Source organism: Zootoca vivipara, chromosome 1 (assembly GCF_965207765.1).
Source record: "Zootoca vivipara chromosome 1, rZooViv2.hap1.1, whole genome shotgun sequence".
Lineage (NCBI taxonomy): Eukaryota > Metazoa > Chordata > Lepidosauria > Squamata > Lacertidae > Zootoca > Zootoca vivipara.
The window spans coordinates 93533344-93557814 of record NC_142582.1 but is presented as its reverse complement, the minus strand read 5'-3'; the positions used below and the strand labels follow the sequence as shown (position 1 = coordinate 93557814).

The window sequence follows — 24471 nt, the reverse complement described above, 5'->3', positions numbered from 1 at the left end:
TGTATTACTTATTGTTGCTATTTTGCTTCTGAACTGAAGTTTATCGGGAAAAGTTTTCCCCAAAATGAAGTTTCATCAAGTAAACCTCACTAGTGGATGAATAAGTCGGAATTCAGATTCTCAGCCCCGACACACCTGGCTTTGCATTTCTACGTGTTCAGCACATATTAAAGAATTTGCCCGCTTAGTAAATAAAGATCGGAAGCAGCCACGCCGAATTGTTTTACGCGAAACAAAAAACTTCCGACGAGGATGGGATTCGAACCCACGCGTGCAGAGCACAATGGATTAGCAGTCCATCGCCTTAACCACTCGGCCACCTCGTCACAGAAGCCTCCACTCTCTCCAAGCCTATAAGGAACTGTTCCAACCGCAAACCTTTCTCCCTCTACCCGCTAGCTTAGATGAATATACCGTCGCCCCTGAGCAATCGCCAAGCCGTGTGCGGTACAACGCATATCCTGAAGAATGACAACACCACTCCCGAGAAGCCACAGAACGTTCCGTGGGTTCCTGCCATCACTTTCTCGGCGGTGACTCCGTAGGCCTCATCGCACGGAGGCCGCCATGTTGTACGGAACGAGGGCGCTGCCGCGACGCCTATCCTAAACCGCCATTTAGGCCTTGAAGCGGGGTTGGCGGTGGAGGCGCATGCGCGCAGTCTGGCGGTTCTTTTGAATCCCGCGGAGCCTAACAGGGAGGCGGCGGCAGCAGTAGAAGTCGGGCCGCTCAGGCGCTTCCTTCAGTCGCCGGGAAGGCCACAGAGGAGGCAGGTGTGTGGCTGAAGACCGGAGACCGGACCCGGGAAGGTGAGCAGGGAGCGAGGGCGTCGCGCCAGAAGCTTCGGCGTGAGGGGAAGGGAGCGAGGCCTAGTCCGGCAAGTGGTACGGTGGGCGCTTCGTGGCCTCCCCAAATCTCCTTCCTCGCGGTGGTAAACTGGCTCCAGCCGGGAGCACTGCTCCCTCCCTCTCCACCACCGCCGAGTTGCTTTAACCCTGGTTTCTTTTTCTTTTTAAAAATTATTTAATTTTCATATTTTGAAATTTACAAACAACCAAAATAAAAAGAGAATTCCATGGATTCCCCTGGACTTTCTCTCCTCCCCTTTGTGTATGTTAACTTGTTTTCCTCCTGCATCTTCTCTATTAATCCAAATCTATTAAATCTCCGTTAAACTACAAGTCTCATTTCAATCCTACTAATACTTTTAATTGTTAGCAATTATTTTAAAGGAAGATTACATATTTTCCCTATTCCTTATTAAAATGTTTGGTCTTCCTGGTTTCTAATTCTTCCAGTCATTTTTGCTATTTCTGCATAATCCATCAATTTAATCTGCCACTCTCCTCTCTGGAAGGGGACTGTGTCTTCTTTCCATCTCTGGGTTGGTGGGGGTGAGGAAAAACTAAATGACAGCAGAAACTGCGGAAGTTTACCAGAGAGGTGACTGCTGGCTTAAGATTTTGTGTTGTGAACCATGGTATAGTACTACCGGGTATAGGCAGTATGTAGTAGTAGTAATAATAATAATAATAATAATTATTATTATTATTATTATTATTATTATTATTATTATTACTTTATTATTTATACCCCACCCATCTGGCTGGCTTTCCCCAGCCACTCTGGGCGGCTTCCAACAAACTATTAAAAATACAATAAAGCATCAAATATTAAAAACTTCCCTAAACAGCTGCTTTCAAATGTCTTAAAGTATTTAAATGTGATTTTAACTAAACAATACACTTTTGCTCTTTCATTATGATATTTATTCTGGCATGCAAATTGTGTTATTCTTTCGTAGAAGGAACATCTTATTGTTTTTATTGGGTTCTTTTTTTAATTTACTGTATTTTTTAGGTTTAATATTTTATAATGTATGGTTTTGCTTCATAAGCTGTCTAGAGAGTTTTATTGATGGTAGCCAAATACTGTATTGTCCATCATTTTTCATTTAATTTTGTCTCAAAGAACACTTGTGGCAGCTTGTTGTACTGTGCTTTCACACAGTTTTAAGACTAATTTTGCACTTGTTGTAGGAAACCAGTCTTCCAAAATGGACAAGATTTATTCCGAAATGAGTGATGAAAAGTAAGTTGTGCTTTCAGTGCATGCCTTTTCTATGATGACAATTTGTTGTTTTTTATTTGCTGATTGTTACGTCTCTATCAGCTGGTGGCCTGTGAGATTACTGAATGCATGTGCATGTGCTAAATGACTGTTTACTTTCATAAAAGTTCTGAAATTTTAAACCTTTATATTTTACTTTTCCAAAAGTTTCTTGCTTTTCACTGTAAACAATTTTGCATAAGGTGTGTTGAGGAGGATTGAGGTTTTGGCTTTCACAGAGTTTTCCTTTTTCTTTTTTAGTGACTTCACAGAGGGCAGAAAGAAAAGAAGGATTTCCTCAGTAAGTGTAACTTTGAATAAGACCTATATATATAGATTTTCTTTTAGAAGTAGATCGTAGTAATCCTGACTTCACTCGCTTGTACAGAGAGAAATTAGTTCATTGGTCTTATCCTCCTATTAGTGATTTTGTATTTGTTGTGCTAATAATTATCCTTGGCCTGATTACGTCCTACATTTTGTCATTTTATTGTGTAACCCACCTGATGAACAGTGGAAAATAAATGCATAAAATAAATAAAATGAAAATAAATGCAATGCAAAACCTTTGCATTTATCTATATTATCCACTTTATTCCTGTCCTAGGGATAACTTTATTCCTGACCTGCAGCTACATAATTTTGTATGCCACCTTTCCGCAGTTAAAACCATGCTCAAGGTGGCTTACAACATGAAAAATATATAATTACAAATATAACAAAAGTAGTCATAATAAAACATCAAAAGGTATACAACCAAATTGAAACAATTTCTGCATAAATAATAACATCCAACATAAAGATGTTATAAAAAAAAAGCCAATGCAGTTCTGGGCTGCATCAATAGGAGTACAGTGGAACCTCGGTTTACGAATTTTCGGTTTACGAACGCCGCGGACCCATCTGGAACGGATTAATCCACTTTACATTACTTTCAATGGGAAAGTTCGCTTCAGTTTATGAACGCTTCAGTTTAAGTACTCCGCGGACCGTCTGGAACAGATTAATCCACTTTCCATTACTTTCAATGGGAAAGTTCGCTTCAGTTTATGAACAGACTTCCGGAACCAATTGGGTTCATAAACCGAGGTACCACTGTATAGCATCTAGATCAAGGGAAGTAATAGTACCACTGTATTCTGCTCTGGTCAGACCTCACCTGGAATACTGTGTCCAGTTCTGGGCACCACAGTTCAAGAAGGATACTGACAAGCTGGAACGTGTCCAGAAGAGGGCAACCAAAATGGTCAAAGGCCTGGAAACAATGCCTTATGAGGAACGGCTTAGGGAGCTGGGTATGTTTAGCCTGGAGAAGAGAAGGTTAAGGGGTTATATGATAGCCATGTTCAAATATATAAAAGGATGTCATATAGAGGAGGGAGAAAGGTTGTTTTCTGCTGCTCCAAAGAAGCGGACACGGAGCAATGGATTCAAACTACAAGAAAGAAGATTCCACCTAAACATTAGGAAGAACTTCCTGACAGTAAGAGCTGTTCGGCAGTGGAATTTGCTGCCAAGAAGTGTGGTGGAGTCTCCTTTGTAGGTCTTTAAGCAAAGGCTTGACAGACATATGTCAAGAATGCTTTGATGCTGTTTCCTGCTTGGCAGGGGGTTGGATTGGATGGCCCTTGTGGTCTCTTCCAACTCTATGATTCTGTGATTCTACTATTTTGAACAGCAGAAGTTCAATCCAGAAATCTGTTTACTGTGTAATATGCAATGTTGCTTTAAGAAATAGTTTTGTAGCTGCTTCAGAAATTGTTTTCTCAATGATGCCTATTTCCTTTGTAGATTTTAAAAGCTCCCCAGTCCCCTGTCCGTGACTTAGGGAGTGGAAATGAATTAACTCAGGTAGGCATTACATTACATACAAGTGAGACCATCTTCAAATGTGAGTCAGTGTCTGTAACCTACCACTGGTTAATTTTTTTTAAAGATGTCTATATTTTTAAAAGTGTATAACTTCTTGACATATTTGTTTTGAAGTAGCCTTGTCTCAAGTTAGTGGGTGAAATTCACTGCTGCCATCCCACTTGCAGAGCAGCTTTCAATACAGTGGAGTAGCCCGGTAATGTAATGTTGGAGAACCTCTGGTCTGCATGCCTAATTAAGCCTGGTAGGGGTTCTAATTTGTCCCGTAAGGCTGTTTTCTCCAAGCCCAGCCTGCCGGTGCTACATCTGACATCATATACTACCTTCTCGGTAGTGGCGCCCGCCCTGTGGAATACCCTCCCATCTGATGTCAAAAAGATAAACAACTACCTGACATTTAGAAGACATCTGAAGGCAGCCCTGTTCAGGGAAGTTTTTAATGTGTGACATTTTAATGTATTTTTAATCTTTGTTGGAATCCGCCCAGAGTGGCTGGAGAAATCCAGCCAGATTTCCAGCCAATAAAAATTATTATTATTATTACGCCTGTGCAAGAGCTGTCTATCAGTTGATTGGCTTCAATTAAGAAGCCCTGTTTTTTTGCCCATACAGTTTGATTTCATTTCCAGTGGGCAAAAGAAAGTGGCATGTGATTGAATCAAAATGCCTCTCGGGTTGGAGGAGGTTTCTTCCACTTCCCCATTCCTGCTACAGCTCCTTAAATCTGCTTGGGGGAACCTTTCAAAGCAGCATGAAAAATGTGTGGGTGTGTTGCAATGGGACCAAGGAATCAGAAAATTGCCTCCCTTCATTTTACATTAGCAGATTGCTCTGTTGGATCAAAAGCATTGGATTTCACCCAACAGGGGTTAATTTGCATGTATGGGTGCAATCCAAACTGTCTATGCTGCTGGACTGGGTTGAACAAATACTTGCGGAGCTGCTTCTGCCACTGGGTGACCTGAAAAACCAGCTCCATGAGTTGGCTATGAAATACATTGGATATTTAGCATGTTTGCAATTTAAATGTGTACAGGTACCATAGATACGTAAGTCTGTTCCTAAAGGTTCATTTTCAATAATAACACTTAATATCAGGTATCCTGGTTGAAAGCTTTGATGGTGTTTCCTGCTTGGCAGGGGTTGGACTGGATGGCCATTGTGGTCTCTTCCAACTCAATGATTCTATGATATAAAAGTTGCTGCCTATGCATTTAATTTCTGTGTTGCATATTCAGGACTGCAATGTTGAAAAACGTCAGAGAAACTCCAGGCGTGTCAGTTTTGCAGCTACTATCAGGTAAGCTTATTCTTAAGGTAGCAAATCTATAAAATTGGTTTTGAATGCAAGCAGCCCCATACTCCACTTTAAAAAGCCATAAATCGTTATCAGCTGTCTACATTCTCTCTTAGATTGATGAGTGAAATGCTTGTTAAGGCAAGATTTAAAAATATCAATTTAGCTGCTCTTTACTTAATGAAAATGGGGTATGGGGTATTTAACAATCCCAGCATACTGTTCTGACGGTCCTAAACAGTATGCACTGTTATGCTACAGACTGGCATTACCATTTTAACACATTTGGAAACAGTTTGGAAGATGGATCATTGCTTGTGGTGTGTACTGACATCCCATTTGGTTTCATTGCATTGCAGATTTTTTTGCTTGTTTCAGAATATTCTAAATAGTGCCATTTGTGGAATGGAGACAGTTTCTAAGCACAAACAATAGAAACATATTTTTATTACTTTATGCTAGCATGGCTTACTGATTAGGGTCAGCCTAAGACTAGGAGACCCGGGTTCATATCCCCCAATTGACCTTGTGCCATTCATTCTCGTTTTTAGCATGACCCATCTCCCAGGGTTGTGAGAAGCAAGGGGAGAGAACTATTTTTAATTATTTAAAACATTTATGTACTGCTCTTCATCTAAATCATAACAGACCAGTTCACAATATATGAATATGTTGTTGTTGTTGTTGTTTAGTCGTTTAGTCGTGTCCGACTCTTCGTGACCCCATGGACCATAGCACACCAGGCACTCCTGTCTTGCACTGCCTCCCGCAGTTTGGTCAAACTCATGTTTGTAGCTTCGAGAACACTGTCCAACCATCTTGTCCTCTGTCGTCCCCTTCTCCTAGTGCCCTCAATCTTTCCCAACATCAGGGTCTTTCCCAAGGATTCTTCTCTTCTCATGAGGTGGCCAAAGTATTGGAGCCTCAGCTTCACGATCTGTCCTTCCAGGGAGCATATGAATATAATGCATTTTAATAAGTAGATTGTAGTGTAAGAAAACACACCAAGATACAAATAACTGTATCCAACAATACAGTACAACCAAGCTAGGAATTAAAAGCAAATGAATGGATAAGTTTTAAGAAAGGGCCAAAAACTCAGCCTGTCAATTATAAAAAGTTAAATCAAGTTTTAAAACTTTTATGTTATAAAGGCTAACTGCCCTATCCACAATTAACTTGTGCACTCTCCCAATAGCATCCTTTGCATGAATGCAAGGGACTCCTTGTATCCTGAGCTGTGACAAAATCAAGTCAGTGCACATATAGGGTTTTATTTAGGGTTTTTTTAAATTGGGTTATTGTTGTATTTTGATTTTATGTCTGTGATCCTTTATGTGAACCGCCCTGAGACCTTCGGGTATAGGGCGGTATAGAAATAAAATAAATAAATAATATGGATGTTTATTTTCTTTACAGCAAATATTTATAAGTTAGTAAAATTGTAATTCCTTTTGTGTGTGTTTTAGCATCTTCCCATCAGATCCTCCAACCACCGAGGTATCAGACCATACTGGTGAGAACTCTTTTTCATTTTTATGTTTTGGGATGATAAAGAGAGCCTTATTGCATTCACCAACATCAATGCTGATGTTTCTTTCCTGATGTTTTTTGTTTAATTTTAGGAACAGCAACAGCGAAGGACCAAGACACATTAAATCAGTAAGCTTGAAATGAATTGCCTAATTGAACACATTTCTCAGTTTTAAAGTATAGTGGTACCTTGGTTTAAGAACAGCTTACTTTATGAACAACTTGTATTAAGAACGCTGCAGACCTGGAAGTAGGTGTTTTGGTTTGTGAACTTTGCCTTGGAATAAGAACATGTTTCGCTTCCTGTTAAGTGTGTTCCATTTGTAAATTGAGTCCCCTGCTGGCATGGGAAAGCACGCCTTGGTTTAAGAACACTTTGGTTTAAGAACGGACTTCCAGAACGGATTAAGTTCGTAAACCAAGGTACCACTGTCATCGGAGACCTGATTTCCAGTCATATAATACCTACCAGTGTTGACTGCTTAATGCAGTGTTTCCTAAACTTCTGGTAAATGGGAAATCATTTTTCATGAACTGAAATTCCACCCGATAGGGTTTGTTCCTAGAGTGTGCAAGATGGCAATAGTCAGCCTCCTCTGAGGGCATAAATTCTACCTCTGGAGTGATTGGGCTATTCAGTCTATTGCTTTCTTATGGCATGCTGGTATATTCCAATAGACAATGTGGGAATGATTGACTTGATGAAGGGATCTACTGCATATGAAACTTTATTACATGCCTTTAGAGCTAGAAGAGTGATTTCACTGATAAATACATTTGTAATTGATCTTAATGGTGGGTTGGATTTAAATTAAAGTGCATGTAACAGGGTCATAGTATAATAGAAGTAGTGGTATAATTCCAGCAGTTATAATTGCTAGTTTTCCTGTTGAGATTGCTAGTTTTCCTGTTGAGATCATCTTTGATATAAATTAAATCAAGTTATGATTTATTGTTACTGCCTTTTTAAGGAATGCAGAACTAGAGGCTGACCTGTGTGATATCACTGGTATGTATGAAAGCAGCAATTACCTTTAAATACCCATTGCTTTTTGATAATGTGTTAAAATTTTGTATGATATGGTTTTGTAAATATATTTGCTACTAGGAAGATTGTACTTAATTTGTGGCAATAAAGCCTCATATCCCATGTGGTGACATAGAAAGTTTGATTGCTTGGAGAACTAAACAGTCCAGCTGCTGTGAAGGATGAAGAAATTGTCGATTTTTTATTAGAACAGCAATCCAATGCCAGTGCTCCTTACACTAGACACAGAAAGATTTGGATTGGGTGGAAGTGTACCTTTGCTACTGGCAGTATCCCTGTTGGTGGAGGCCAGCAGAAAGTCTCAAAACCGGGTATTCTGAGAGAGAAGGCAGGGCTCAGCTGGCCCAGGTTCCAGTGAGTCCTGAGCTGGTTTTGCTGCCATCATGTGATGGCATTGGGCCTGATCAGACCTGATTGATGCACAAGCCTGGAGCTGACACAGGGATCAGACCTGAACCTGCCCTACCTTCCACCATGGCCACTGAGGGCAGACTGGGTGGGTGTGGATGCAACAGTGCCTCTACTTCTCTGTAAAACCACACCAGTGGGAAGTTAGATTATACCCTAAAGCAGTGGTTTTCAACCTTTTAAGAGTCTACAGCTCCCTTGACCACCTTCTTTCTGCAGCTCTCCTGTGTGATACAAGGGAGTCCTCATTTATGTGGGGGTTCCATTCCGGATCACCGTGCACATCACCTAAACACATAAGTGGGGGTTCCCCTGTTCTGCTCCCGCCCCATAGCTGAGCAAGTCCCAATGTCCCTGCTGCTTGTGAGCAGGAGGGACCTCAGGGCTTCTTTGCGAAGCTCAGCTGGGGGGCAGCAGGGCCCTCCAGCTGAGTGAGCCCCATGCCTCTCCAGCTCATGCATGAAGCACTGGTGTTCACTCAGCGGGGGGGGGGCATAGCAGCCCAAAGAACCCAAGAGAGGAACAAGCGGTATTGGCCCAGTAATACTCCTCTCTCTGTGGTATGAGGGGCAGAGCAATGGCAGCTTCACCCAGCAGTGTATCGCAGGTGAAACTGCCACTGCTTCTGAGTCCCTCTGCTTCCTGTAGCCGAATGTTGAAAGCGGCGCTGGTAGCAGAGGGACTCAGGAGTGGTGTCGGTGTCACCTGCAATATACTGTTGGGTAAAGCCGCCATCGCAGTCTGCCCCTCATACCTGTCCTGCTTGATGAATCGCTACATCTCCCAGGCCTAGGCAGACATGAAGTAGCTGGAGGGGGAGGCTTAGGGCTACTAGGGCTAACCTTTTCCAGACCATGGTCAATCCTCCAAGGGCCAGAGTGAAAAGGGCCAATTTTTACATTGCCCTAAGTTTCTGTGATCTTTTTCATCAGTAAAATAAATTACTTTTTTAAAAAAAGGATTTAGGGGGCTCTGAGAGTTAGGCCAAAAAAAGTTTGGATTTGCAGCATGGGAAAAAATTGTTCTTTTTGAAAATGGACAAACCTTGATGGAGGCACACACAAGATCTCTTGGTCGGCCACCCCAGTTTGGAGTCTGATAGAATAATTGTGGCAGTTATGGCTCCTATGACCTAGCAACCCCCAGGTGGCAAGAAAAGCCAGGAAGCATGGTAGGTCTGAAATTCATGCATTAATTTGAACTAACCAGCCAATACTTTGTCTGTTGTGTAAATAAATATTTTTTTGATTTTTTTTCCTTCTCAAAAGGGATGAACACCTTACTTCATGCTCCCATCAGGATACCTTTGCAACAATTGGAGGTAAAAAAAATATGCATTTGTTTCTCTAACATAATGCTTTAAATCTAGGGTGTCTATTTGTGTACAATATAATCTAATAGTTAAAAGATACAACTATCAGAACAAGCTCTAAATTGGAAGTTATTACATCTCCCCCATACACACACACACACACACACACACACACACACACACACACCTGTCAGCTTGAAGGCAGGTTGCCACCTGGGTTGCTCATTGGCTTAGTAGTAATGTCACAGGATCCTATTTAAATGTGCTATGTACACAGTAAGGAGTTTCTAATCCATGTATCTTCCATTCTAATCAAGACCAGTTTAAGGTGGTTGGGGGTCCTGGTGTAGTTCCTAACATTGTAATGACTTGCACTGAAGATTTAACTGGTAAGGTTGTGCTTACAGTGTAAAATTCTGTTCTCTTGGGCCTGCCCATCCCCCAAGTTGTTCAACTACAACTTCAATGATGTCATGGTGGCTGAGGTTGATGGGTCTTCTGGTCTAACATCTGGAGGACACCAGATTGGCAAAGACTGCTGTCAACAAAATAAAGAGCAACATACTTAAGAATACTTTCCTAATTTACTTTAGAAGACCTGGTTCCTCCCTGCCCCCAATCTCTGCATTGTTTGTTTAACTAGTCAGTGGTGTAAGCTGGCCTTACCATTTTGGTATCTGTGAAAGTTAGGTTAAATGTGCTTAGCAATGAAGTATAGGCGCCAGCCATTTTGCGCAGGGGCTCCATTCCTGGCCCCTACACGCGTCAGTGGAACGTGCATAAGCCCGTTCCACCCCCATTCCTCCCCTCCAAAAGGACCCGCGTGTTGGCAGTCGCGTGTCAGTTGGACGTGCCTAAAGTGGTCGCAGCCTGTACATAAGTCTCAGTAAACATTTTTCTTTTTCTTTTTTTAATAGGATAATGTAAACACTAGGCAAGAGAGGAGCAAAATGGATAGGACACTCCTCTTCTCAGATGAAAATGAAATGGATATGACGTCTGGTCACACTATAATAATTAACCATGCCACTGAAATCTGTCAAGACACTGAGAGGCCCAAGAGAATAGCTCTTAAAGCATCTTCATCTGCATTGGAATTGAAACAAGAAGTTACACAAATGAATGATCTCAGTTTTATTAGCTGCCCTACAAAGGCGAATGAGTCCTGTTTGTCTCAACAGAAGACAAACACTGAAAACACAACGAAAATAAAATTTGATGACTTCTTGAAAAGCTTGAAGTCCACTAAACTATTTCCTTCACCCATTGCTTCAGAAAAAACTGTGTGTCCTTCAAAAGAGAATGTATATACCTACTTAGAAGGGGGAAATGGCAAGAACACAGATATTGGAAGACCCGCTAACAGGCAAAACTATGCAAACATTAATGAAGGAGGTGTTAATATAAAAATTGCTAGTAGTGATGCCTCAGTGTCTTGTTATCAGGGAACTAATCCATTTTCTATGCCCTTTGGATCTGTTACTTCTATGCCTGTTCTGCATGGTAACACTAATAGAAAAAGTGGGGTTTTAAACAATGCAGCATGCTTAAATTCTGCAGATAAAACTTCTATATTTGGATTCGGTGAGGACATGGAAATAACTAAACCCACACACTTAATAGCTAATCCTATAAATGCTGCTGGATTCCAAGGTATGCCATCTCAAGAAATGGGAATTGGTAAGAAAGATAGAACTCTATTAGATAAGACAGTTTTCTTTTCCCTGGGTGAAGACAATGAAATGGAGTTTACCAAGAGCTGTACAGTAGCAGCGAAGTATGCTATACAGCAGTGTGAAAGAACATCTCAAGTGCTCTCTTTACAACCTTTGGATAAAACTGTTTATCATACCAAAATGGACGAGACTAAAGCCATAACAACCATAATAGATCAACCTGTAAAAGCTGCTGGTGTCCAAGCTATGCAAAAACAAAGTGAGTTGGGATCAACTAATGTAACCGAACCAGCTTGTGACAAAACTCTTGTATTTCCCCAGAGTAAAGACAATGAAATGGAGTTCACCAAGAGCCTTACAATGGTAGTAGAGGGAGCTTCTCTAGCAGAATCACAGATACCTGCAGGGAGTACCAACATGTCTGCATTTAGCAGTAACATGGCAATAAGCAAGTCCACAGCTTTTCCAGAAGGTAAAATGATTGTGTATATGCACAATGACGACATGGAAGTAACTAAGCCTATAAGTCACATAATGAATACATCTCAAGAAGATACTGGTTTCAAGCCTTTGCAACTGAAGAAAAAAGAGATGGACAATGTGATTCAATCAAGTTCAGCCAAGGCAGAAACTATGTGTTGCTTGGATGAAGACAATGAGATGATGTTTACGAGGAGCCATACACTGTCAGTCAACAGTGATGTTATTATCCCATGGGCCAAGGTAGCTACTCAAGTACTCTCCTCAGCTCCAGTAGATAAAAACAGTATATTCACACACAGCAGTGATGCAACAATAACTAAATCCACTACTTTTGTTCCTGCAAATAAAACGATAATGTGTAATAACTCAATAGAAATAACAAATCCCATATCAAGTACATTTTTAAACAGATGTTTCAAGTCTTTGCCGCAGCAAGAGATGAGCAATACCAGAATACTAGGCTCAGTTACAGATAATACTGTTCTTGCCCCACATGATAATGAAATGGAGATGACAAAGTGCCATACAGTAACTGTTAATGTTGATAACATCTCCCAGTCAGAAAACTCGCCCCATATACAATTTCATCAGGATAATATGAACATTGCAGGAACTAAAAACCCTAAGGGAAACTTGCCTTGGAATGTGATGAAGCTGGAAATGGATGCTGGATGGGAACCCTCGTCAGATCAAATTGCAACATTATCTACAGCTGGCACAGAAATGGTTAAAAGGCAGACAATGCCATTTGACAGCAGAACATCTCTGTATTCCCAGCCAGCTAGCCAGGATGGCAGAGAAGTCACAATCCTGCCACCTAGTGCTGTTGTTAATGGGAGCCTGCAGGCACCTGAGAAACAAGAAATGCTAACTAAAAACTTAAAACAGAATTTAGGTGGTGTACCTTTCCCTACATGTAGGGGGACATTGGAAAATATAGAAGCTACTAGATATCAAGCAGTTATCACTTACGACCCTAACTGTCCATGTGATGCTGAGAAACAAAGACCAAAGTCCTCCACAAGGTCAGAAGAAAAGGCTTTTGGATTTTTAGGCGGTGAGAACATGGAAGTGAATGGTGTTAAAATTCAACGTTTTCATTCCCAGACAAAATCTAGCTCTGAATTTCCCAATGTCAGTTTTGGGGGGAAACACGATGCCCAAATTGACAATGATATCTCTCAAAAATGCAATTCACCTGCCAGTGTGACGCTACCTATAGCTCTGGAAATTGTCCCAGAACAACAGAACTTTTTGAAAATCCAAGAGAAACGGCTGGAATCCTGCACATTTAAAGCTAATTTTGCAAAAGAATCTACACTGAATGATGGATATTGTGAAAAAAATGATTTGATGTTTCCAGTTAAAATGTGTGCGCCATATACAAAGTTACATGAGGAAACTGCAGTTGAATCAAACACAGAGAGAATGTGCATATCAACTGCTGAATGCAAGAGCCTGAAAGATGATCCAAGACAGGTTGGTAGCTTTGCTGGAGAAACAGAGGCTTTTCCAATTGATAAAATATCTAAGAAATTTGATACTGTGCTGTGTGATTGGAGTAGCACTGCAAAAGATAATAACTTGGACCCTCCTCCCATCAATAACGTTACTTCAGAGGAGAAACCGATCCTTTTGTCTAAACTATCTGATGTTGTCAGTGATTGTTCAAAGCTTAACGATAATGGGAAGAAGTCTGAACTTTTCCTACCCTCTCAAGACATTGAGAAAGAATTGCCACAAATGGCAGTGAAGCCAGCTGATCATTTGGAGTTGAGAGAAGATGTAAAAAATGTATCTAATATTCCTATTGCTTCTAATGAGTGGACAAACAATGATTTTACAGATGTTGCTCCTCTCTCTGTGCCCTTAAATGCCTTGTGGAATGATAGCTGCAAGATGAAAAAATCAGCCCTGGGTATCTTCCCACCTAAACTGCCAAATAAAAGGAAGCCTACTATTCCTAATGTTGAATATATTGGTGCCAGATCAGAGGAGAAGGTAGAAACTCAAGGTTCAAAAATCACTCAGTTTCTTAGGAGGTCCCTGGACAAAGTTACCTCCAACTTGAGTCCATCTCATTATATAGATGAAGAACTGCTTCCTGCATGTGTAGGTGAAATGGATTTTGATGAGTCTCTTGGTTGTGAAGTGCCAGAAAAGCTTATGAAGGAAAAGGAGCTTGCTGATACGGAAGGCTGTCTGCATGAAGTGTTTAAAACAAGTAACATGAAGAAAAGAGCTTGGAATCAAGATGATGAGAAACTTCAGCAGGAAAAGAAGCTCAAGACAGATGAGGGCTGGAATGATGCAGTAGAGTTAGAGCAGGTGGGTTTAAGATAATTGTTTGGCACTTGGTCACATTTTCTTGAGTCTGTAAAATCACCTATGAATTAATGAACAAAGTACATATTTAACAGTGGGTTTTATCCTAAAGGAAGCTGAAATGGTATAGTAGCTATAAATTCATTAGGTGGTTTGGGGCAACTGATTATTCTTTCAGTTGTAGTGCTGTGCTTCTGAAGGGTGGGTAAGAAAAAACATTTAAAATCAGATGGTCTTTCCAATATTTGGTGATCCACAACAAACTAAGAAATAGTTGAGTTGCCGTATCTACAAAATAATCTTGCTGATTTAACTTTTATTGAATAATAATAATTTTTATTTTAGCCCCTCTCTGGCACAATGTTGGCTCATGAAACACAGGAAGGTAAAAATGTTACCGACCTATTGGCTACAGATATGGAAATGAAGCAAAGCAGCAACAGCAGCTCTTTGGATTCGATTAAGGCTGATACAGACTTCTCTAGTAAGAATTCCTTCTTACCTGGTTATATTGATTTCAACTAATTCAATCAGTAAAGAACACTACAGTATCTTGTATGTGATAGAGGTATTCAGGAATGAATGGCTTCACAACCACACCTATGCAAATAGGATAGACAAACTTCTAAATGAGACACTCTCTTTTGTATTTAGTATCATCTAAGGCAGGCATCCCCAAACTTTGGCCCTCCAGATGTTTTGGATTACAGTTCCCATCTTCCCCGACCACTGGTCCTGTTAGCTAGGGATCATGGGAGTTGTAGGCCAAAACATCTGGAGGTCCGCAGTTTGGGGATGCCTGATCTAAGGGTTCCAATGGAATTTCTCAAAATAACTTGTCAAAAGATTATACCTGATCTGTGCCCATATGCATAGTCTTGCTTCTTCAGGTTACCGTTCTACTTTTGCAAGTCCAAGTAGACTCCCCCCGCCCTTTGCATTTCAACAATATCTTAGAGCAAGAAGCTGCTGGAGGAGAGGACAGCGAATTGAGGTCTACTTAGTTTGGGGCAATTTTCCTTTCTCAGCAGCCCTGTATCCCTGCACCACCCACTCCAACCCTCTGGTGAAACTTTTGAGTAGGTGCAGATAGCTATACAGTCAAACATCATGTTGCGTCCGTTGTGGGTTGCGTTTTTCCAGGTTACAAACGCGGCGGACCCGGAAGTGTTTACTTTTGGGTTTTGCCGCGCATGCGCAAAACGCTCTATTGTGCTTTCACGCTTGCGCAAAAGTGCCACTTGGGTTGCGGACTTTTTGGGGTGCGAATGGCACTCCGGAACGGATCAGGTCTGCAACCCCGAGGTACCACTGTAGTGGTGAGTTAAGCCAGTAAAAAAATAACCTTTTGTAAACTTACTTAACCTACTTTGAATCCTAACCATCACCTCTGATTAGAGTCTCCTCTGAGATGCTTCTTCAAGGTGGGAAGCTATAATTGAAAAAAGTGCTAGGTCCTCTGCTCTCATACAGTTTTCAGTCATGCTCTTACAACAATTCACCCTTTCTTCCTTTGGCACTGCTAAGAACGCAGTTGCCTTGCTGGCTAAGACTAGAAGTCCATCTCCTTCAATGTTCTGTTTTCAAAAAGAGCCAGCAAGCTCACACACAGGGTATGATGAATATAGACAGGCTATTTGCCCCAGTATTTATGGAAGTATATTGACACTAATAAGAAGCTTATGTTCTTAGCTGTTAGGGTTAATCACTATTGATAGATTGATCCTTAATAGCTATTGATGGTTGATCCACCCCAAACTTATCCGATGCTGTTGCATATTGTGGTAAATTCTAGAAGATACCCATGTAAGAAATAATAAGTCATTTTGCTTGTATTAAACTCTACCAAAGGCTATTGGATGGTACCTCCTCTCTGCCAGGATGAACATAAAGGCAAGGGAAAAACTAGCCTGGTCCCAGACATTGGTTAGAAATGAGCAACTGCAGAGAGCTGCTCTTCTCTCCCCTCCCCCGAAGAAAACTTCCAACTGCCAATTGCCCTGAGATTTGGAAGCAAAGGAAAAGGCACCCTGTTCTCTGCATTGGTCAGAGCATCAGGAGCTGCTGTGTGTAATCTGCCTTGAATAGCATTTGAATCGTATAAAGATTTAACATAACATTTTTTATGCTTCTAGTATTTTGAGAGTAGCATTTTGTTATTAACTACACTATTTGTATAGGGGTGTGGGGGGTGTGTGTGTGTGTGTGTGTGTATAATCACCTCCGTATTATGAATTGGGGGTGCAGATCTACTCGCTTACAGACACTTCATTGTTAAGATCTCAAAGATCACCAGGACTTGATCTAACAAAGATCACAATCCTAAATCAAATATAATAAAAATCACTTCAGACCACTAGTCTAGACTGAAGTGGCCTTTACTTAACATTAATATGTTGTGGGTATTCTGTATTACTGGGTATTCTGTATTAGAAATTGGGAAACAATTTCTTGTTTAACACGTCTGTTTTTCCCCTAGTTCAACAAAATAATGAAATGGAGATTCCACTTCTCACGAACATTATTTGTGAACAAAATTTGAAGGAGGTGTGTAAGAAGCTTAAAGCCCTTTAATTCTCTTTTCTATGAACAGTCTATTTATTGTTGCAGTTATAGAATAACACTTGTAGTGAGATCCAGCAGGCTTCCATTTTAGATGTGTAGGTAATTTAAGACCTGTTCAGATAGTCCTCTCCTTTACCAAAGGCATCTGAATGTTACTGCTGCGTTGATTTGTTGTGTTTGTGTTGTTTCTGCTGAGGCTGCTTTTTATTAATTTATCATTTTAATATTGGTATTATGATTTGCGTTTGTTTTTGAAGTAGCTATGTGTGAAAACTTCATTTTCAGAAACTGCAGGATGGTACTATCACAGTCGGTGAATTTTTCACACTCCTCCACGTTGATGCGATACATCATTACCAGAGTTTGCTCTCACCCAAAGTAAGCATACAAACATACAGATCTACATATAATAACATATGTAAAATATGTGTTTGGAAATTGTTACAAGACCCCACACTACATATACTAATCAACTCTTTTTGGCTTTCGGCTTCAGTTTCAGAATGAGCTTGGTTATGACTTGTACCATATGTTAACTGAGATCCATTAGTACTTGTATGTGTGTTTGTAACTCTTCATGCAGCCATTACAGTCGGCTACAGCTTCGTTAACCATGAGCTTGGCCAAAGTTTGCTTTTGTCTTTCTTGCTCTTGGGCAATTTTAAAAGCCTCTGGTCTCTTACTGCTGCAGCAATAAAGACACACTTAACATCCGGCTGTAATTCTTCTATTTGCACATACATCATGTCTTTTGGACTCTTAACTATATGAAACCCTGTTGACTTTTATTTTCCTCTCTATAGCATCCAGTTAACACAGCTCTTACCCCTGAAGATGAGTTTTTGAACGAGTACGTTTACTGTCCCAAGTTCCAAATTTACAAAGAAGATTGCCAAGCTCTCTACAAGATAATAGAAGAGTAAGATGCATGGAAATTTTGTTCATAGAGTATATTTTTGATTACTGCAACTTCTGTCAGATGTGTGTTATCATTGATATAAGTTGATCTCTTTAATAGGGTTTGCATGACATACTTGCTGGGAATTTCGCAAGTTATTGAAGTTTTCTGTGCGCCTTACAAGTATGCTGGAGAATGCAGGCACTTCTGATCTCTTCCACATTTAGCTTTTCCTCTGTCCCGCCCTTTGCTCCCAATTTTCTGGAATACAGTGACCATATCCGTTATCTGAACCCTCTTATTAACTAGAAGAGATTGAAATTGATCAGGCAACTATAAATGGTTATCTCCCCACCCCACCCCCCAGTAGAAACACTTCCACAATTGTTTTATTGTTTACGTATGAGAAATGAATGAAGAGAGATGTGATCTAGGTGATCTAGATGCTGGAGGATTTAATTTACTCTACCTTTTAGAACAAACTTGGCTGATTCACTATACTTCAAGAAATGTTCTACCGTAAGAAGCAACTGAATGCCATTCATTATGTTGCCTCTTCCAGGGTAATTGTACAGAAAAAAGGAGGCTGACAACATTGCCACCACTGTTTTACACACACACACACACACACACACACCCCACTACAGTTATCTAGGAAAAGAAATACACATAATAATATATGGCTGCTTCCTGGAGCATTTTCACAAATATTTTCAACCTGTGTAGAAGACATCCCTTGAAAATAAGCCATAGTGTGTTTTTTTGAGGAAAAAACAAATATAAGATGTGTCTTATAATATGAGAAACACGGTAGCTGTTCTAATTAGAATAAAACTGAATAAAAAAAGAACTAAGAGGCATCCCTCAGTTCACCTTATTAAAAACTTAACATTTATTTATTTACTAAAATGTTTTTAGTTATGAAAAAAAATTAGGTTGTTTTAAATTCACACAGAAATTGGACTTAATGGTGAACATGTGCAGAACAGAAACAGTTGTGATAAAGTACATTACTTCCGTCTCTAGATATAAGGTGCCTTTGATCATGTTGAAGGGAGCCCAGCAGTTAAATATGATTGGAGGTCAAAGTGAGCTGAATTACCTGTAGGTGAAATATGTGGCTAGGTAGTAGATCATCATGTTCTACAGCAGCTAAACCTCATTGAGGTATATTTTCCTGTAAAAGCTTGGGAGGCTTCATACAGATAGCTCAAAAACCCTTAAGCAGTGAGAACGAAAGGTGCTGCTACATCTGCATTAGGGCACCTCAGGCCCCTTTTTCAGAGAGACCTGAAAACGCTGCAGTGACCTCTGACACAGCAGAATTAGCTGGAGTCAGAAGAAGAAACAGGATATCTAAGTGACGCAGATGGGGCATTTTGGATCCTAGCCAATGTATCCCTGCATAGTTTAAAGTTCTGGATTGGATTGGATGCTGTCAACAGCATACTGTAGTCCAGTACACATAATCTCTAAATAGGACAAATCCTGCTGGATGAGACCAAAGGGCTATCTAGTCCAGCATTCTGTTCCTACGGTGCCTAGGGGTTGGTCACAAGTGCTTGCCCAATGAAATTATGTTCTCAGAAATGCTAGCTTAGAATAGTTTCGACATTAAAATACTGGTATATGAAGAGCAGAATATATTCCAGGCCAGAATCACAGGTCATTTGAAGGCGCTGCTTATTCTCTTTAAGATAGAAGCACATCAGAAAGCTAATATTATAATATATTAAAATGTTAAATATAACCAGGGCTTTTTTTCAAGCCGGAGCTCACTGGAACTCAGTTCTGGCACCTCTTAGGTGGGCACCATTGCCATTCTAAGAGAACAAGGGAGACATTCATGGTGAGTTCCGGCATCTCTTTTTCTAGACAAATTCCACAATATAATTATCACAATCATTATTTATAATTAATATTTCAGATTAAAATATGAAGAATACCAGCATAAACCTCTGGTGAATGTGAACAAAAGTCTATGGGGAGTAATGAGAACCTGTTCGGATGAGGAGGTATGGGCACCTGACTCATTCTGAGTAACTTTGTTTGTTTGTTTGTTTAGAAAACAACAGGCTTCTAATGCATCTCTCATGGCAGTTTGCAACAATTAAAAACAACAATCCCATACAGTGGTACCTCGGTTCTCAAACATAATATGTTCCGGAAGTCCATTCAACTTCCGAAATGTTCAAAAACTGAGGCACAAAGGGCTGGCTGCAAGTTCAGTTGGAAAAATTGGAAAACACGCAGCGGAGGCCGTTCAACATCCAAGGTGCATTCGAAAAAAGAAGCAATTACTTCCGGGTTTTTGGTGTTCGAAAACTGAAATGTTCAGCTTCTGAGACGCTCGAAAACCGAGGTACCACTGTAATAGAAAGGCAGAAGCAGGCTTGGCAGATCAAAATATTACAAAATGAAAGACCAATGGTTGCCAGAAAAGTAAACTTTCAGTCAGTTAGTAGAGAAGGAGCCAATTGGATCTCACAGCAAGGGTATACCACAATTTGGGCATTGGAAGTTCCTCTTTTGTCTCATCAACGATACCGTGGTCACAAGTGGGACACAGTTAGTATAGGCCTCTGCAATATATTGTACAAAGTGGTCAGGCTAATGTAAGAGGAGATGGTTTCTCAGTGATGTTTCTAAATCAGCATAATAAAACACTGCAATAATAGCTGTTTAGTTGGTGGAGGGAGGAATAATGCAATAAAATCTAGATCTGTAGCATTGAAGAGTAGTTTTATTCAAATGGGGTGTAGCCTGCATAAACTAGTTTTGTGGTATATTCTTATACAAATAATGAATACACACAGAGAGGGATCTGTTGCAGACATGCATCAAGGGCCAAACTACACATTGCAAATGAAGCATGAAGCAACTTCTAGGGACACCTCCATAAAGAACTTAAATTTGCAGCCGGTGAGCAGACCAGTAACACATGGGGTGGGGAAAGAAAGTGTTTTCTGGGACAGCTTGCCTTTGAGGTGCTTCCCATTGCCAGTCAAGGTGCACTTGAGAGGTTCTGTCATTAAAAAATAAAATAAAACTTTCGTATTCACTTCCAGTTCCCTTATTCTGCTAATGTATTCCATTTCACTGCAGCTGGAACGCTTTAGAGAAGGGCTAAGAAAAATGAAATCTGTTTTCCTCAAGAAGAGTAAAGTTCTTGCTCACAAAGGAAAAGCAACATTATATGGAAAGCTGGTGCAAAATGGACAGGTAAATTTTTGAGGTAACCAGTGAGGTAATACTTGGCTGCCTTTCCATGTATAGAGGTGTCTTCCTTTTTGCATCCTGCCCTCCTTCCAATGAGTTCTGGGCATTCTACAAAGGACTGTCCTGATTTTTTTCCTCACAACAGCTATGACAGGGGTGGCCAACTCCCAAGAAACTGACATCTACTCACAGAGTTAAAGACTGACCCCCTTTTGGGGGGTTCAGGTCAAAGTTGTTTTTTTAGGGAAGAGGAAGGAGGCCCCGTTTTTGGGGGGCAAAAATGTTGAGCTTTGTTGTGGGGAGCCAGTGATCTACCACAGACGTCCAGTGATCTAGTGGTAGATCACGATCTACCTGTTGGATGTGCCTGAACTATGAGATATGTTAGGCTGAGAGATGAGGGCTCGCCCAATGTGAGCTTCATGCCTAAACAAGGATTTGAACCAAAGTGTCTCTGGTTAAAAGTCCAACACTGTAACTGTTGCATATGAGAGAGGTTGTCTTATTTCCTCATGTCCTTAAACACAGTTTGGTTCCTGGATTTAGCTTCACATTTATATTATGGAATAAAATGGGGAAATAGCATGGGTGCTAGAGGAGTTGTGTATCTCAGTTTGGAAAGTGGGGCAGTGGGAAAAGATAGTTTCAATGTAACGTTTAGCTCTATGGCTAAAACATATAATCCTGTTCTGTGGCTCTGCTTGTTTGTAGTATTCTTTATAATTCTTATTTTTGTTTACTAACATGTGATGTAGGTTTAGACTTTGAGATAAAGGGTACATAGTGAGCGGATTCCTTACTTGAACAAGACCCTGCATCAAAATATAGCAGTTCAGCTAGTGTACTAAACTGTCTCTATTCTAGTCCTTCTTCCCTACAATCAGTAAAAAGGCATAGTCATTCTGGTGTTCTCTCCTGCATGTTTTAATCTGATACTGTAAACTGATTTCATTTGGGGACCAATAAAAAGTCTGGGATACCTACTGTTGTCATGTTGCTGAAACAGCTTCTGTGTGGGCCAGAGCCCATCCTTTGGTGGGAAGACCATTAGGACATATATGTAATAGATAAATGTTTTTTAAAAAACTGGTTTTATTTAGTAGCCAGAAATGCCCTTTAATAAAATTTGCTTGCTAAAGATAGAATCTAGCCATATTTTACAAATTATATTATTATTAATAATAATAAATCAAATTTTTACATTTAAGCTTCAGTGGGAAAAACTACAGTCAAGACTGGCTAAAGTAGAAGAACTTATAAAGGAAATGGACAGCTGTATTCTTGCTCTGGAAACAGGTACAGTCTCAAAAATTACTTTCCAGTAAAGCCAATTTAAATTACTTAATACCTTTGCAGACTAAAGAAAGCAAAAAACAAACAAACAAACCCTGTAGCCCTATGACATAATTTGTTTGTTTGGTTTAGAATTAAGCCAAACTGGGCATACTTTTGTCTCAAAAATAAATCAACATTCTTATACACATTAAGATCACAGGACTAATAAGCTAAGAGCCATGCAGAGAAACAGGCTACGTAGAATAAGTCCTCTTAGACAATGAAAATCATTTGGCTTCTGACGCTTTTGTGGATACAGTCTGCATATTATTAGTCTATATGTAAATGGATGAACTGCTTTTTTAGAAAATGGAGCCTCACAGGAAGTAAAACGTTGGGAGCATAATTTCAAAGGTTGTATTTCCTGCTAAGTTGACCGGAGTAGATGTATAACATTTTTGAAGTGAATGTTCTTATAAAACACTGCTTAATTTTAGAAACTTCTGCATTGGAAGAGTCTGAGCCAGATGTCAATGATGCCATGGCAGAATACAAGTCTAAGATAAGAGACACTGAGAGAGGTACTGGAGCTGTTTTGAGCTGTATGATACAGAAGGCTGTTAGGACACTGAAATTGTTGTGGCTGTGTTTATTATATAGTCTCCAGATCTTCTTACTAACCTGAGTTGTAGAATGCGTCTTTCTGTTCTGCCATTGCTGACAGATATTTTCCTGTACTTGGGCTGCTTTGACTGATCTACATGGAGGTTACTACATATGTAATATTTGAGTATGAGCTCTTGAAAGCTTTGATTGGCTGCATCTTTTCAGTACACATACTGTACATGCTGTGAACGGAACACCTATAGGTTCTTCATATACAATATCCTGTATGTAGGATTCACTCAATCCTACACAAATTACATCCATGTAGGAATTGAACACCATTTGGCCTTGGAGAATAAACCTAATAGTGTGTTGAGGACTAGACCTGCTTAATCAGACAGAATAAACAGTTAATGCTTTTTATCAACATTTTGACTCTTAGTGTGTATTTTTTCATTTCTTAGAACTGGAAAACTACAAAGCCAAGGAGGAGGCGCTTCAAAGGTAGAATTATTAGTTTTTGACATGTATTTATGTGTTGTGAAAAATGCTTGGTTTTAAAACTATTCAGGGTATTTGGCAAATGTGTTGTGCTTTTGTTGTACTCCTTCAGAGAGCAATCAAATATCAGAGATAAAAAGAAACAGAGAGCTTCTGAAATAAGCCATCTGAAGGAGCAGGCAAACAGATGTCAGGAACTTACGAAGAAATACAAGTAAGTAAATTCAGTCAATTAATATATTGCTGTGAAGGGAATCCAATTCAAGTAATATATTGTCTATGTTTACGTGACATCAGTGGTATCTTCTAATTTTGTCCCCATGAGCTGGCAATCAGAGTAGAGGTGGGAAAACCATGGTTTCCAGATGCTGGCCATGTCGGTTGGGGCTGATGAGAGTTGTAGTCCCAGAAAATCTGGAAGGCCACAGGTTTCCTATCCCTGGTCTAGAGCAGGGTCCCCAAACTAAGGCCCGGGGGCCGGATGCGGCCCAATTGCCTTCTCAATCCGGCCCGCGGATGGTCCGGGAATCAGCATGTTCTTACATGAGTAGAATGTGTCCTTTTGTTTAAAATGCGTCTCTGGGTTATTTGTGGGGCATAGGAATTTGTTTGTATATTTTTTCAAAATATAGTCCGGCCCCCCACAAGGTCTGAGGGACAGTGGACCAGCCCCCTGCTGAAAAAGTTTGCTGACCCCTGTCTAGAGTATAACCAAATTGTTTCAACATTCCTCTTCACCTTCAAACAGAGGATGGCATGGTCCTTATAGGAATGGCATTTACTGCTTGGGGAAAACATTTACAAGTAATGACATTTAACATCTACTAATTAAAAAGAACAAGTGGGCACACACAAGCATAGTTTTTATCTTTCCTTATTTAATGCTTTGTTGCGTATGTTCCATGTGGCTCAAAAAGATTAAGAAATGGGTCCCTAAATACATGTTATGTTTAAACGTGGGTCCTAGGTCTGAAAAGGTTGAAGGTAACTGCTCAAGTCAACTTAGTGTGTGAGGGAGAAATATTGCAAAGGGGACAGAGGTTTTAGATAAAGAAGTTCATGACTAATGAACCCCAATTTTTTTAAAAAAAGTAAGGTAGTATTCTTACCAAGTGCCCAATATCTGAACATGCACTATCCTTCCCATTGTCTTTTGGTGAATTCATTTTTGATAACTTTTTCTGTTTGTAGCTTCTCTGAGTGGGCAATAAAAGAGTGGAATGATCACCAGGCTGTTCTCACCTTCCTTTATGATTCTGTGAAGCTCACTCTCAGCTTTGGGTGCCCTGTAGGTGAGTTGCAAAAATACAAAAACTCTATCTGCTATATGCAGCAGTATAAAAG

General features: G+C 40.1%; 1 protein-coding gene and 1 non-coding gene across 2 annotated transcripts in view; one reads left to right on the top strand and one right to left on the bottom strand.

The window, feature by feature from the left end:
• Window positions 1-244: 244 nt before the first annotated feature.
• Window positions 245-326, bottom strand: TRNAS-GCU (transfer RNA serine (anticodon GCU)). Its single transcript has one exon. It is a non-coding gene; the product is annotated as a tRNA-Ser (tRNA).
• Window positions 327-497: 171 nt separating this feature from the next.
• Window positions 498-24471, top strand: part of KNL1 (kinetochore scaffold 1) — a 29626-nt gene continuing 5652 nt past the window's right edge. Inside the window, exons 1-21 of the mRNA XM_035111238.3 lie at window positions 498-809; window positions 2040-2091; window positions 2371-2410; window positions 3901-3960; window positions 5220-5281; window positions 6748-6794; window positions 6904-6940; window positions 7783-7820; window positions 9536-9588; window positions 10497-14066; window positions 14409-14547; window positions 16543-16610; window positions 16914-17006; window positions 17432-17547; window positions 19454-19541; window positions 20632-20748; window positions 21954-22041; window positions 22518-22601; window positions 23091-23130; window positions 23240-23341; window positions 24319-24419. Of these exons, the coding sequence (XP_034967129.1) occupies window positions 2057-2091; window positions 2371-2410; window positions 3901-3960; window positions 5220-5281; window positions 6748-6794; window positions 6904-6940; window positions 7783-7820; window positions 9536-9588; window positions 10497-14066; window positions 14409-14547; window positions 16543-16610; window positions 16914-17006; window positions 17432-17547; window positions 19454-19541; window positions 20632-20748; window positions 21954-22041; window positions 22518-22601; window positions 23091-23130; window positions 23240-23341; window positions 24319-24419 (4978 nt within the window). The 5' untranslated portion in view covers window positions 498-809; window positions 2040-2056. The remainder of the gene's footprint in view (window positions 810-2039; window positions 2092-2370; window positions 2411-3900; window positions 3961-5219; window positions 5282-6747; window positions 6795-6903; window positions 6941-7782; window positions 7821-9535; window positions 9589-10496; window positions 14067-14408; window positions 14548-16542; window positions 16611-16913; window positions 17007-17431; window positions 17548-19453; window positions 19542-20631; window positions 20749-21953; window positions 22042-22517; window positions 22602-23090; window positions 23131-23239; window positions 23342-24318; window positions 24420-24471) is intronic.